We start from the raw sequence: 15,285 nt of genomic DNA on the forward strand, positions 1-15,285 counted from the left end.
ATCCTATATGACTTCTGTGGGTCCGCATGTTAAACAGAGACCCCTTTTTTAAAGTTAGAATAACATGGAAATTCTATTCTACTAAGACCAATAAATCTAGGCAGGGTTTTAAATTGCTCTATATTCAAGAAGATTGCTCTTCAGGGTGAACTGAGACTTGGGTCTCATTTGGGGGAAAAAGTTGCAAGTGTGCAGATGGAACTAAAGCAGCGCGGGTGGATGGAAATTCAATATTATAAGAGAAAAATGGCTGAACCTCTGACACAGAAACAATGGGTTTGGGGGAATCAAAGAGATTCATTTTGAAACTGGCTGCGACCTACCACCTTTAAAATTCCATCTGCAATTTTGTAAGTGCAGATCACAGAATGAACATGTTTAACTCCTTGGGTTGCTCCTGCAAATCAGGCAGAGATCTAAATGTGTATTATTTGCTCCACCTCTGCTGCACAGAAATACAGGCTTAGATGACTGCAGGCCCAGCGTTCCATATGCAGCTTCTTGGGCTTTTTATGAAAACTTAGCCCAACATGTTTATATCTAAAGCTTCACTAATTTAGGCGAGTGATTCAAAAGTAAATTGGATTCTCTCAGCGTATTTCACAACCATTTGCCACTGCAGCATGGGAAATTCACCCCTCAAAACAAACCACATAGATGACTTTCTCCAACCCCCTCACAACAAGACTCCCCACCTACCTGTTTTTGGATCTACGTCGGCTGGTAAATGTGGAGGAGGGTTTCCTGGTGTGAAATGCTCATTGCTGTACGTGATAAGCGGCGTGAGAGGGTGTACATGGTGTGGGTGCTGCACAACTGGCACTTTGTTAGACTGTCAAAAGAAAAAGGGGATGTGGGGGAACACCCTTTGTTAACAATGCTGCACACTCATCCCCCCTAAAGCCTTGGGAATTATCTAAAGAAATGTATGTTGCCAAGAGTTGTAACATGATTCTTATGTTTTCCCTCCGTGTTTCTGCCGCAATTTTCTCCCCCCCCCACCCCAATCCTGTTCACAAGTAAGTGGGTAAGAATCTTTCTTTATTCTCTTTGACCCTTTGTGCTCCCTATTGGGGCAGTAGATTTTTTTCTTGCGACTCCTCACGCTTCACCTCTGTGATGCATGCAAGCTCTTCAGTGAGATGCTGACGGAGTCCCCCAGTTTAATTAGCAAGAGACCCAAATGCTTAGTGACCTGAAGGTCTTTCCCTTCTCTCCCAGCTACCAGTCTACATTTTACAATTCTTTTATAAAGAGGCTGCATAAAACATCCTCATAATTTTGGAGTATTCCCTTCATCTGGCAGCACTAAACTGCCAGATGATCACCTGCATATCTTATGCATATTATAAGAGACCTGATTAATTACCAATTCAACAGATAGCACTAATAAGTTAACTGGATACTGATGAATTGTGCTACTAAAACATGCAGATTTTCAAATAATGGCAGGAATGTAGATACAGACGTTGAAATGAAAACTCACTTGGCCAAAAAAGAAATAAAAACCACAAAAGTCATGCAGATATATCATGAGATTTTTCTTGTCATGTTTTCATAACTGGCAAAATTATTCTCTTTCTTTTTTTCTGAAGAAAGAAATACAGACAGAAAGAAAGAGCGGGTTGAACTGTAACTTACCCTTACAAGATCACAAAGAAAAAAATTAAGCTGAAACAAGTGAACTACTGGACCATTTACTGCAAGTAATCCAATTGCAAAAAACCCTATTCCCCACAGAGGATTTTCACTAAAATCCTACAACAGGGACATTTAACCAGATTAGGTACCAGCAAAGATAAAGAGGCTAGTATTAGATGATGAATGGATTAGAGTCAAGTTTCATTTTAGAATGTGTCTTCATTTCCTTTTATTACTTTAAGTAAGGAACAGCTTGCATTAACATCAAGTAAAAGGAATCACATTAAAAGAAAGAAGTGATACTCCAGCAGCGCCCACTAGCGCCACTACAGTTCAGGGTCTGTCAGCGTTTTCATTCTAATCCCCTTTCCTAAAGGGCACTAGACTGAAACTTGCCAGTACAAGTTGTCAAGCAGATATTTTTTTCCCTGCACTGTATTAAACAAAATATTACTTGAGCTCAGTCTGAACATTTTGTGCATCTCTTAAAAGCACATTTATTTTTATTTACAACTTATGTTAAAGGGTGATAATTTCTACAGCAGGAGGGAAAAAAAGCATACTGAATTTTTGAAAAATACCACACATCTCAAATGCAGGTTAATGTCTAATGTTATCTTCTATTGGGGGCAGATTCAAATGATAATTTGTGAGCTATTTTCCATAACTTTTGCTTTGTTTTTATTTATTTTTTAATCTCTTCACGCAGTGGCACATGCCAAATAGTAGCTGTGTGACGTAGATCATGGTTAGTATGTGAAATCCAGTGCTGCCAATTTCAGTGTATTGTGCTCACAGGATCATAGGCATGTCATACAGACTACAACGCTTGACCACAACAGTTACTCTGCATTTACGCCAAGGCATCTGAGGGCTGGAGTTGGCCCCTTATGTGAAAAAAGTAAATTGAAATTCTAGCAAAGTTCTGTGTTCTTAAGAGTGAACTATCCTGGGAAAGTTTGGCAATACTGAAAACTTTGGCACGGGTTTTCAAATAAGTCATATTAGGTATTGTCCAAAGAGACAGACACTGTCCAAACTACCAGGCTTTTCCATGCAGCACCATGTGACATTTTGTGCAAAACAACCGTCTAAAAACTACGGATCACAAAGAATTATAATTCCTGACAAGAGGGAATCACTGGCCAAGAGATTTGTGAATCTTTATTGTTGGGTAACACATGGTGTGGCTGGTAAGAGTGGCTCAGAGGAGCAACTGGGAGGGCACTGCTAGACATCAGGTTGGAAAAGCGTTCAGCCAGACCCAGTATGCTAACAAAATAAGGTATGGCTTTTACAGAAGGTTAATTTTTTGATAGAAACCACTAAACAACCCAAGCTGATTAATTAAAAAAAAAATACTGAGGAAACAACTTTGGAGGGTCAGACAAACATAACAACATTTAGAATAACATTGGCTTTGCATACTTATCAGCCCCTGTGGTGGCCTGGCTCTGACAATGCATGTAAACTGTGTGAAACCACCACCCACTGCTCTGATGTTCCAAGAGCCCCTGCAACACCATTGCAAAATGGCGTGAGTCAAGAACGAAGAGACAAATTATCATTTTACTTAACACCTTGCCAACAAAGAAACAGAAGTTGGAGCCTGACCCTGCAAACCTTTCCTCAGGTGAATATTCACAGGAATTTGATAACTGTTTTGGAAATGCCTAACCAAAGATGACTCAAATCATAACTGAACCTTCAGTATTAAGAAGCAAAGCTGAATTGTGGACTGAAGTGGACTGGGGAGACATGCAGGGTGTGGGGATGTTAAAATGGGTGTGCATTAAATGCCGACAGGTGCCACCAAAAAGAATCCGAATAATTTTGGTGAAACTTGCTGGCAATTGCGTGTGAAATCACTGTGCGTTAGTCTTTGCTGCATGGTAACAACATTAAAATGAAAGAGCTATATATGTGTGTAGAACCGTCTGCCATAAAGGTAACACATCCCTCCAATTAATATTTTCAATCTGCTGAAGAAGCTAATATAAGATGTATAATGATTAATAGCTCCTCAATCACTAAAAGCACCCACCCCCCTAATCCTTGCCTGCCCGAGTGATAACATAATAATCACACTTTGTTCTTTTTAGTGGAGATGCAAAAATAAAAACTTATAATGGAAGTTTCTGTTACTGTAATTCTGGTACATCAGGGCACAGTTTGACTCAGGTGATTAAAAACTCTGTATACATTCCAAGTAATGTTAACATGAACACAGAGAAAAGTGTAGCACAGAAAACAGGAAATCTACTGTGCCAGGTTAATATGGCATCTGTAAAAATGGATACGCAAAAAATACAAAACCACAGAAAATTCCTTAAGACACTAAGGAACTTGGATTGTAGCTGTTACATTGTTTGATGCAGAAGCCTTTCTTGGCCTAACTACCAAGCCAGGCACCCTAACCTTGAATCTCCCTTGTTTTCTTAGTCAATACCCGTAATTATACATTGAATAGCTAACGATGGAGGGCAAAAGCTTAAAACCTTCCCGTTCTATACACACAGTTCCTGTGACTACTGCATGGGGAAAGACCCCCTTGGCTGACCCCTAACCTTTCAAGTGTTCTTAAAGCATCAAGTTCTGCTAGCCTGCAGGAGATGTTCTGCCACCATCCTAGACACCCCTACCCACCCCCCATACTGTTCATAATTTGGAACGTGGCAAGTGAAAGATTGATTAGGCACTTATATCCAAGACCCCCCACCCTTCCTTCACTATGGGTGACCTAAGAGGAATGAAAGCTTGCCATTCACCTCTAAACCTATTAATCAACAGATCGTGAAAACAAATGGAGCAATAGCTCCGCCTGTCTTTTTTGCCATGTCCTCCTCTTCAGTACTCCCCTATTGCTTTCCCTTTCTGCAGAAGAAAGATGGGTTCTGAAAGTGCCTTTATGAGCCTAGTACAATAAAACAAAAGCAGCACAGAAGAGGGTTTGTCAGTCTTCTCCCCTCCTCCAGGGTGGATGCAGAAGATCTACAGTGGTCTTGAATTAGGAGGCCCTCCCAGGGACTGCTCTCTCTCCGCCAGCTAAGGGTACTTATTCAGGACCAGTTTACATCAAAAATAGGTGTATACCTGGTCGCCCGAGTGTTTTCCAGGTGCTGTTGTTAAATCTATGCTGATTGCAACCAGTAAAATATTAACAGACGTTAACAGCTGCAGAGAGCCAGTTAAAGAGTAAAGAACTGTCTTTTCTAAAGGTTGATCTCGGATTGGTCTTGCACAAGGGTGAATCTTTTTATCAGGAAACTAGATCAACAGAAAAGTCTTAACAAACAGAAATATTCTCCCAGGATTTCAGTGTGCCCAGCAAATCAGACCACCTGTAGACAACTGCTACTGCCTTCTTCACCATCTTATTCAAAATGATCAAGTAACAGCTCTTGCTGGGCACTATTAACTTTTACAACGTAGCACCAAAACCGAAGTGCCTTAACATCAATAATTCAGACTGGTTTCAAACAAAACAAAACAAAACAAAACAAAACACACACACACACACACACACACACTAAACTAAGATTTAAAAAAAAAACCCCACAGATGGAGAATTTCCTTTAGGAATAAAGATTTAAGTCAATTCTGCTTAAGCTACTAACTGGACTAGGAATGTATTTTTTTTTTTTTTTAATTATGTTTTCACACCTGACTAAGCATTTGCTCCTGAAATCTACTTCCCCTTGCCCCATTATAGCAAATACAGTGGCCTGAGCCCTTTCGCAGTTTAACGTAGCTCATTTCTGCCTAAGGTCCTGCCCTAAGCTAACTGCCTATTGTAACAGAGGACAAGGCCTCTATTGAGAACCGGAACTCTCCCTACTAAAAAGGCTCATTTTCTTCCTTCACACAAATGATGACAGAAGCACAGACAACCATGTGTAGGGACAATACCCCCCACAGACAGCGCTTGACAAAACCCAACCCCCTAACAACTCCCTACCCCCGCAAACCACAAACACTCTTGCACTTCTAACTCTCTCTCTCTATTTCAATGGCTTCTTCGGGGCTGCAAAATTGTTCTAACAAACAAGGGCCTACCTGCTATAGCACAAACCAGCCAGCTTTCCAAAATCTGGCCTACCCGGAATTTCTCAAACAAACACAAAGACAGCTTCCTGGCTTGTAATGCTCTGCAATTCACTTAAGAAAAGTGAATTCTTTTTTCCTTTTGAAGTCCTCTCTGAGTTTTGAAGCATCACATGTTCGCTAATCCCTCCACACTCGACATTTTCTGCATTCTTCCTACAGGAAGATGCATTGAAGGGAAGGGGGGGAAAAAGATTCGCAGGAAATTTCCATTTAAATTCACAAAAAGGAAACCAAACTAGTGACAATTACAAACTGGCTAGTTTAAAAGAAAGGAAACCAGATCTTGCATGCCTACCTACTGCTTGTTATGTATTATGCAGAACAATTTAAAATATTAGTAAAGCCTTATTAATTAATTATTATTATTATTATTAAAAGAAGAACTGTAGTGCTGATCTCGCTTTGAAAGCTGGCTGGGATGCTAATTTTCCTTTCGCAACAGTTTAAAAAAATGAGAGTGAAAAAATGATGCTTGGGCTTTTAAAAGGTAAATAGTGCTATAGCTCTTGGGCCATGTGGAGTTACAGTAATTCCAGGTCAGAAGAGAAAAGCGCCTGTTCAGACAGAGTGGAAACTTTAGAGGTCCTTCAAAAACTGCTTCCTATAAAGTTTATGAAATTCAATTTTGGCCTCGCTCATTCCCAATTTTTTATCAATAAAAGAGAAAGCTTTCGGTTGCATTTCTTCTTCCAAATCTTTACAACACTTGAACGAATTAGCCACCCCCCGTGTAAGTGAATCATGGCCTACACAAATCCAGACTTCTCTTACCATTATGTTACCGCATCACAAAATTAAAACCTATTAAGTAAACAAGAAGATTTCCAATATGAGCGCCACTGGCTAGATGCTTGGTTTCCTGAAGTTTGAGGTAGCTGAGCATATAAAAAACCTTTAAACCAAAGACCATTTTCTCTATCTTAGCATGAGAGAAAGAGGATACATTGTTCCTTTCCCAACTTGGCAAATATATTCTTCACCCTCTTCAAATACCGTAGTTGATTCCCGAACAGACCGGATCCACTTTAACAGCGAGCAAAAAAAAAAAAACAGCATAAGGGCCGGAACAGGAGGACATGTGAATCTCAGAAGCTAATGAAATTGAAACAGGCATAAGAGAAGAAAAACACAGATCCTAATTTAAGGATGAGAAGGGGAGAGAAAAGAAATCTATGAATTAAAATTCAGAAAAAGTGGGGAGGAGGTAGAAGTGACTGAACAAATGGGTGATCATGCAACGACCTTATCTCAATTTACTAAGCACGAATAACTTTTAACATAACAGTTCCAACAGTACAGTGATTAAGCTTTTACCCACCGCATAGTACTGTGTCCCTGTAACTGCCACATCATATGGAGTTTCATCTCTTACATATAAATCACACATATTTCAGCACTAGGAATATGCTGTAGGAGAAATCACTACATTGATCTCTATACAAAATCAGTTACTTGTATCTAAAGCGACAGCCAGAATGTAGGTTTTATCTTAAAAAGCCCAGTAACTTTCTTAAAATAAAAGGAAGGACTTGTGTATGTATCCTTATGCATTTTTGTCAATTTCAGTAATACCAAAATGCATTAATGCAGATAAATATGGATGTGACGTCATATTTCTTTCAAAATACAGAATTCACAGATTGTGATGTACTGCACTGTTGACCCAACAGACAGCATTATTTAATGTTAATATCTGACTGTACCAAGTTACAAAACTTCATTTTCAAAACACTTCAATTTTTAACTGTGATCATTGTTCATGTGCTAAAAATTTTATGCAATGCAAGAAAACAATGGAGTCATAAAAATGGCCTGAAATTAAGCTCTGATCAATTATTTTTAAGACACTAAACGTTTACATAAATGTGTGTTGGGCCATGTATGTTAGAATCTGAACACACTCTAAAATATCGTAGAAGGAAAGAAATTAATTTATACAGAAGTCTCAGGCCTTTCGCCCAAACCTCAATGAGAGCTTTCCCTAAAAATACAAGCCAAACGGCTTTTTCACTAGTCTCACAGAAATTGTGTTGTGAAAGAAGAAAGATATGAATAACTATCATTTTCACCACTGGAAGAGAATATACACCTTTACAACACTTCACCACATCAAGACTTCGTAGAAGAAAAGGCAATAAATCCACTATCAAGGGAAAGTCATCACCGCCTCTACTCCAAAGGCATAAAATAACTCCCTCTTCCTAAAGATAGTGACAATACAGCAGACAGGAAAAGAAAACTTCCTGTGAAATTGGGCTGCTTTCTAAAAACACTAACTGTATAATTTCTCTCTCTCATGTATAATTAAGGAGAACATACAACTGGTTAAATTGGCTGGTGTACTTTTTATAATATATACTAATATGAGAAAATAACCGATGGAGTTCTTTTGATTATGAATATAGAAACACTGCAGCAAGGCACATTCTACTCTGTTTTATAGTTCAATAAAAACAAGTTTTTTCTTTCATCACTGAGTGAAGAATCATTTCTATACAGACTCCCTAAAATGTGCATCTTACACGCCCGGGCTATGTTTTTGAAGAATCCCTTCCTATAAAATGTAAAGGCTTTTTACAAAGTACAACAAAAACAAGGGATTAAAAACCACTACACAAATATTTTCCAAAGATTTCTTTGGAAATCTTGCTTTCCAAAGAAACTTAGGCTCATTCTTTACCTCAAGTGTTGAATAATGTCATTTCCAAAAATCCTAAATGTTATACACCTGCCAGGCTTCAAATCAACCTTTTCCCTTAAAAACAAAGAATTTTCACATTCAGGGTTCTCAGTAAAAGAAATAACAGGACTGAATTCCTGAAAGCTTTGAACTAAAAACACGAAAAAAAATTTAAATGAAAGATATAGGGTGAAGTCATATTACCCGTGTGAACATGTTACTGCGTATATAATACACACATAATACATTCATACTTTCCCCTTGTTGTTAAACATTGTTCAATAGCTATAATACACACACACACACACACCAACCCCCTCCCCCAAAAAAGAGAAAAGGAATTTTCTCCCTTTCCAAAACACAAAACAAAAATGGGGGGGGGGGGAGGGAGAACAATCCTCAGACCATCTTTGGATTATTGCACAGCTTTGTATGTGGACAAAGTCTTAACTTCACATTGTTTTGCAACTATTACAGCATTAAGAAGTGTCACTGAAAAGTCATGCTTCCACCACCCCTTAAAAAAATGCTCACTGTAAAAAAAGTATCTAACAAAGGTCACAGCTTGAGATGCCTGCTTTATCTTTTTTCTCCTCGCACGGACCAGAATAAAAAAAAAAAAAGAGAGTCACATAAGAAGTTCAGTGGTCAAGACTGAAAAGCGCGCACACGCAAAAAAGTGCTACTCACCCAGCAATTCAAATTGAGATGCCAGCAGCCGAACTGCTGGAATAGAGAGAACCCAGAGGCAAGCGCTCCTCCTTTACCACTCAAATCTTCCATTCCCACTAAAATTGCATCCCTCGGGTACATAACAGCTTTGTCTTTCCTTCTCTTAACCTCAAAAACTTTTTTCTTCAAATGTCTAGATGCCAATTGTGCTGGCTTTGTATTATTTTCCTTGCAGCTTTTCTCTCTCTCTTTTTCTTTCCCTCCCCCCCACCCTTTCACTTAAAGTACTGGAAAAGCTGTCTTAAAAGATCAAGATGTCTCCAGTTTTTTGGCCTGGTGCTTTCTGAATGCTCAAAATCCACTGTCATCTTGGCTGCGAAAAGTGTCTTATTTCTAAATTGTCAACTGTGGATATCAAAATTTAGAAAAACCTCCTCTATTTTCTAATATACCACTTCACTATCCTGTCAGGGAGGGGGGTTGTGGAGGGGAAGACTGATTTTCCTGCTCAGGTATGCCTGCTAAGGACAGCTAAAAAAGCAGTTACCTTGGAAATCAATGACAATGCTACTACAGCTCAGGTTGTACAGGTACCACTAAGTGAAGCGAGGAAACAACGGCCGGTCGTGAGGGAGCATGATCAGCTAAGTGTAGCAAGCAGCCACTTTATCTACAAGATTGTCATAACCCTCAAAACAAATTTCGTAGGGAGAGAGCTATGAAATAAAAAAAGTATATTTTCTTGTCACTGTAACACAAAAATGACACTTTACAGGTCCTTGCCATTAGCTCTCGTTCCTCCCCCCCTCCTTCCAGTGTTAGAGATTTTTTTTTTTAAACTGACCCCCACTGTAGAAGACAAATGCAAGAGGAGCTTTCCGTATTGCTGGAGTTTCAGCATCTAAAGAAGTTCACCACAGCTATTGTATTTTCACAAGCTGCCCCTGAGCAAGGACCAAAAGGATTCCCATCTATCATCAGTGAAATGAACAACAGTGACAGTTTCCCTACATCTTATAAATTCGCCAAGTAGACTATTATTGCCCGATACATAGTCATCTAAGATGGATAGTTGCAAGGACCATATTCTAAATTTGGGTTTAGTAGCAAGTGCAATCCACAATGGCCAGTTCACCAACAGTAATTTCGGACAATTTCATTATTTTTTTTTTTAAGTTGTATTGACGTTTAACCACTCTGCAAGCAAACGCCATAAAGGAGATATAACCACCAGCAATTACAAAACCATCACCCACCATCCTTAGTGAATGAGTTTGTTAATGCAGAAAGACACTGCTCATATTGAAAGCTACCATCATCATGTGGGATTTACACCTTTGGAGCGGACATGAAGAAAGAAGAGTTGCAAACATTTATTTCCCTATATATGGTAGGATGACTCACACAAAGTTTGCTTTTTATTTTTATTTATTTTTAAATTAAGACACTGTTTCATGCAGCGACACCTTGAATAGCTCCAGGTTTATTTTTGTGATGTATGTTTTTAAGAAGTGGCTTAATCTGCAATGAATATGGATTAAAAAAGACAACAACAACAAAATCCAACACCGAGAATTTGGAAAGATTTACGAGAATATAATCAAGAGAGAGAGAATTCTAACAATTTTCTTTTCTGACTAACACCCATTCCCCCTCTTCTATACTTATCTGGCCTTCCCGTGCAAAGTGTCAGCCAGCAATCTTTAAGGGCCTTAATACCAAAACAAAACCCCGCGATTTCCCTTTACATGGCAATAACAAAAGCAACGAGACTCCAGTTTGACAAGTAAAAAGCCCCAACAACACGGCAACTAATTGCCTTCCCTCCCTCTATTCACAGCGGCCACCACACTCCAGCGGCTGCCTTTGTCACACGTGCAATTTCTTAAGTAAACTGAAAGTTCTCTTACTGGTGATGGACAGTTCCCAATCATTTAGCAACAATAACTTATAAAATGCAGCACATGGGATGGGCTTTAAACTAGAAATTTGCTTTCTGGTTCTTCCAAAAGACAGGAGGAAAATGGAAACAACATGATGAGCCAACACATCCCAGACCTCCTGTTTCCACTCCCCTCCCCTCAAACAGCTCATGAATCTAGTAAGTTTCTTCAAAATAGCTCCTGCCTGAACTTACTAATGACTTGACTGGCTCAGTGCTCTGGTTGTGATGTCCCGCAACTACGTTTTCCAAAATGTTAGGGAGTGAAGCCCTAAGTGAAAAGGAAATATAACTAAACTAACGAAATGATCAAATGTTAGAAAAAGTAGAGGAATGAGGCAGAAGCCAGACCCTCCTCTATGAAGGTATGAAACTCTCTCCTTAGCATGAAATTGCAATCACACAGGGGAAGGAGAGACCAAACAGAGCTGCGGGTCACATCACACATTCCTAGATCCAGAACACAGATGCTGAAATGAAGTTTGATATTTATGGGAAGAGAGGGGAAAACGCATGGCATGGCATTTTTCTAAAAAGTACAAACCAAACCAAAAACCTCTTGCTTGCTCAGACAATGTTTTGGTAGGGGGAAACTGCTCTGCTAGTTTAAGATTTGAGGGGGAAAGAACAAAACATAAACGCCACAAACATTGTGCATTTCCAAGTTAAATTAATACCGCAAGTTTCCACCGATACAGGAGAAAGTTGGAAAAACACAAAGGCATTTTTATCTCCTAAAACTCCAAATGTAATATCATTAGCTACAAGTACATCAATCTTAAGTTATTTTAAACTGGCAGAGAACATTCTGGAGGTTAAAGAAATCAAACATGCAACAGAAATTAAAATATAGATCTACATTAACAAATCAAAGTCACTGTCCTCCTAGCACTCATGTGAAAGAAGTAAAAGGTATAGCTTACCATTTACAACAGTTTTAATCAGGGTGCTTCACGCTGCCTGGTTTCAAGCATGCTGCCGTTTGGTATATTAACGTACCTACATGATGTGCAATAACACTGCAGTTGGTTGATCCACTGGAGGGCAGCACCCTACCTAAACCATTCACAACTGAGCTGCACTGAACAGATAAACACACATAGGAGCCAGCTCTACAACGCCAGCTCTTCAGAAAAGATGCTCAAGTTCAGTCCCATTCATAGAATTATCTCGCTTGGTAGGGAAGGGCACAATAACTTGCATCTTCCCCCGATTCAATAACAATCCACCAAAAAAGGAGGGAAAAAAGGGGGGAAGCTCTTTTTTCCCCTCAACCCCATACTCAGTCAAAAGAACAAAAGCTGATATTTTGTTTGCCGACTTGGCAAATATAAAGGCAATCTCGATCCTCCAAAGAAGTTCACCTAACTTGGTGAAAGCAGGGCTTTGCAGTTCTCCGGTGAAATTAAGCTTTAATGGCTATTTGATTCCACTCAATGAGGAAAAAAAAATCTAGTTAAATTTGGGTAAAGTTAGAAGCCCGTTCCGCTGTATATATATTTTTGCCAACTAAAATTTCCCCAAAATTTCTGACAATATCCACAACTGAATTATCTTGCTGAAACCATTTTTTAAAGAAAAAAAAATAAACCCTGAAACCCTAAAATAAAAAAGCGAATATTAAAAATTTCAGAACCATTTAGTGTATAAATTTTTTTCCATGGCTTAAGTAAAAACCACAGAAACTTGCGGATGTCTTCCTTTAAAGCAAATGGTCCTAACACATATTAAACCACCGCTGCGCGTCTTCTAAGCTTAGTAGGAAAAAATGACTATTGATCTTCAAATAGCGATAATTGAAAAGATCAAAAAGATTAAACAAAATCACGAATGTGCTGACTTACCATGCTATGCTTTTTTGTTGCAACTTTGTAGAAATTTCACTCAAAGAAACTGCATCAGAGGTGTCAAATTTTTTAGCGGACTGTGATCGTATTATTTCCGCAGCCCTGCCTTCCAATGCTTCAGAACTTTTTTCCCTTTCTCTTTTTTGTTTGTGGTACCTAGCTTTTTGCTATAGACTTTAAAAGCCTTCAGCTCAGCAAACCAGCACAAATTATCTTGCCACCTTGCGCAGCTCTGATGCTTTGGCCGCTAACTTTGGAAGGCCCTTTACTACTGCATCAAAATTAGCATTGTCAAAGCAGTTAATGAATATTAATATTGTATTTGTCATTGGAGCTGGCCCGTTGCTGAACTCCGAGTCATCCATCAGGGACAAGATTAAGAACACAATTATTTCTGACTGACAGGGACCAAATCTGCTAGAATTTTTTTTAAACAATTCGGGGGGAAAAAAACCCCCACAATATCATCTTAAGGTGTCTCCCAAGAGACCGGGAACCAGATTAATACGCTTTTAATGAAGTAGAGATCATTATGTATGAAGAAAAAAAAAAGATGTACTATTCAAGCTATTTAGTTATGGTGGCTGTTAGAAATTAAAAAAAAAAATGCAGACGGCATATCTTTTTCAACAGCTGTCCAGATTTTTATTCATACTGTTCTAAGGAAAAGAAGACTTTTTCTGAAATCTTTCTTTTTTAAAAAAGAACAGAGAAGGAGAGATTCATCCCATCTGGGATAATTTTCCATGTCTTCACTTTTACTATAGCGGCTCAGAAAAGACAGCACAGTAAATAATTCCTACACAAATTTGACAAGGAACACCTTCATCAGCTACAACTCCTTCCACCCGTATTCCCCAGTTTCCAAGTACTGTCTCACTCACTTTATACTGGATGAACCATTACGTTTACAGAAACTCTTAAATTCCCTTTTAACAGTGACATCTTTCTGTAATAAACACACTGGAAACAACACTCTCCTGAAGAACCCAGGAGCCGCCAACTAACCAGCAAAGAGAGAGGTGTCTCCTAATGCTCTGAGGAGCTCAAATTTGCTAATTTAGAATTCAACCAGGTCTGAACTTTTGAACATGAAAAGTTTTCTCTTATGCTTAACACAATATTTAAAGCCATTGTTGAGTCAAACGGGGTGCGGAAGAGAACTAATAAGTGCCTTTTGAAGAAATTACAGTACGGTATTTTGTTACTGAAACAGATTACAACTCATTTTAAGTGCAATTAAAGTTAAAAACTTGCTGCTTACCTGATTTAACCAATTTATCTGAATTCACCTTGTTCATTTCAAATCGATAACTTAAAACTTATACACCTCGTACACCTAATTTCATAGACCTTTTTCAGACATACCTTCACTGGCTTGTTGCATATAAACTGTTCCCAGGATGATATTTTTTTTCCCCCACTCACGCTTTAAAAAAAAAAAAAAAAAAAAAAAAAAAAAAAACTTTCTTATTTTAAATGTGGTAAAAGGGGAGAACTAAGGGGGATAAAATGACAGATGTGACTGTTAATCTGTCCAATGGATCGCGGGGGTCTAGGTAAAGCTCCTCTGGCTACTGCGCTAATCTACAGCTCCCACTGACCCCCTAATACCATTATCAACCCTTAGATGAACATTCTAAATTAGAGTTTTGTTTGAAAAGGGTGTGAATTTGACCTCTGGTGCCGGGGACCTCTGCCGTACATACAGATGGCAAAGTTCTTATGAAAATAAAAAGGGGATTTTGTGTGTGTGTGTGTCTGTGAACGTAATTTGCACGGTTTACATCAACTGTGGCTTTCCCCCCACCCACACCCCATTACGCCATCATGAGAAAAAACACTAAAAAACCCTGCACTGCCCTGGCGTAATTTTATTGTTCTTTAAATAGCCATTCTATTGTTTTATTTACGTCTTTCAAAAAAAATTCACTATACGGAGTGGTCCAACACCCTCACAAATTGAACAAATAATCACTGGCTTTTTAATGTACCAGAATAGAAGAGGCGGTGAGGGAAATCCACGAAGAGAAGAGGTTTACAGCAAGGCCAAATTACCTCCTACCCTCCCTTTATGTGCACACATTCAACTAAATTTTGCTTTGGGAATAAAAGAAAGGGCGCACGGAAGCTACTGAAGAAGGCTCAATGAGTTTGATCATCACAGGTCGCAAGAGGTTGTCTTAGAGAATAAGAGTTAAGATATAGATTTATATATCCCTACTGGGCATATTTAAATAAAATGTCACTGGTCCCACTTAATCTAAAAATACATCATTTTCTTGTGAGCTATGAGAAAGCAAGATGGCAAAGGATAAAGAAATGAGCAACTACTATAATATTGCTCACTATGTTCCCCTACATATTTTAGGACTTTAGGGATGCGGAGTGGGAGA

General features: G+C 38.8%; 1 protein-coding gene across 30 annotated transcripts in view; it reads right to left on the reverse strand.

Moving 5' to 3' along the window:
• The window catches only part of TCF7L2 (transcription factor 7 like 2), a 202,617-nt gene that overhangs the window by 29,659 nt on the left and 157,673 nt on the right, over nucleotides 1–15,285 (reverse strand). For all 30 annotated transcript variants that reach the window (XM_054034375.1, XM_054034367.1, XM_054034363.1 and 27 more), the window contains exon 5: nucleotides 700–832. In XM_054034375.1, the coding sequence (XP_053890350.1) occupies nucleotides 700–832 (133 nt within the window). The remainder of the gene's footprint in view (nucleotides 1–699; nucleotides 833–15,285) is intronic.

The sequence above is a fragment of the Malaclemys terrapin genome, chromosome 7 (assembly GCF_027887155.1).
Source record: "Malaclemys terrapin pileata isolate rMalTer1 chromosome 7, rMalTer1.hap1, whole genome shotgun sequence".
NCBI classification, from domain to species: domain Eukaryota; kingdom Metazoa; phylum Chordata; order Testudines; family Emydidae; genus Malaclemys; species Malaclemys terrapin.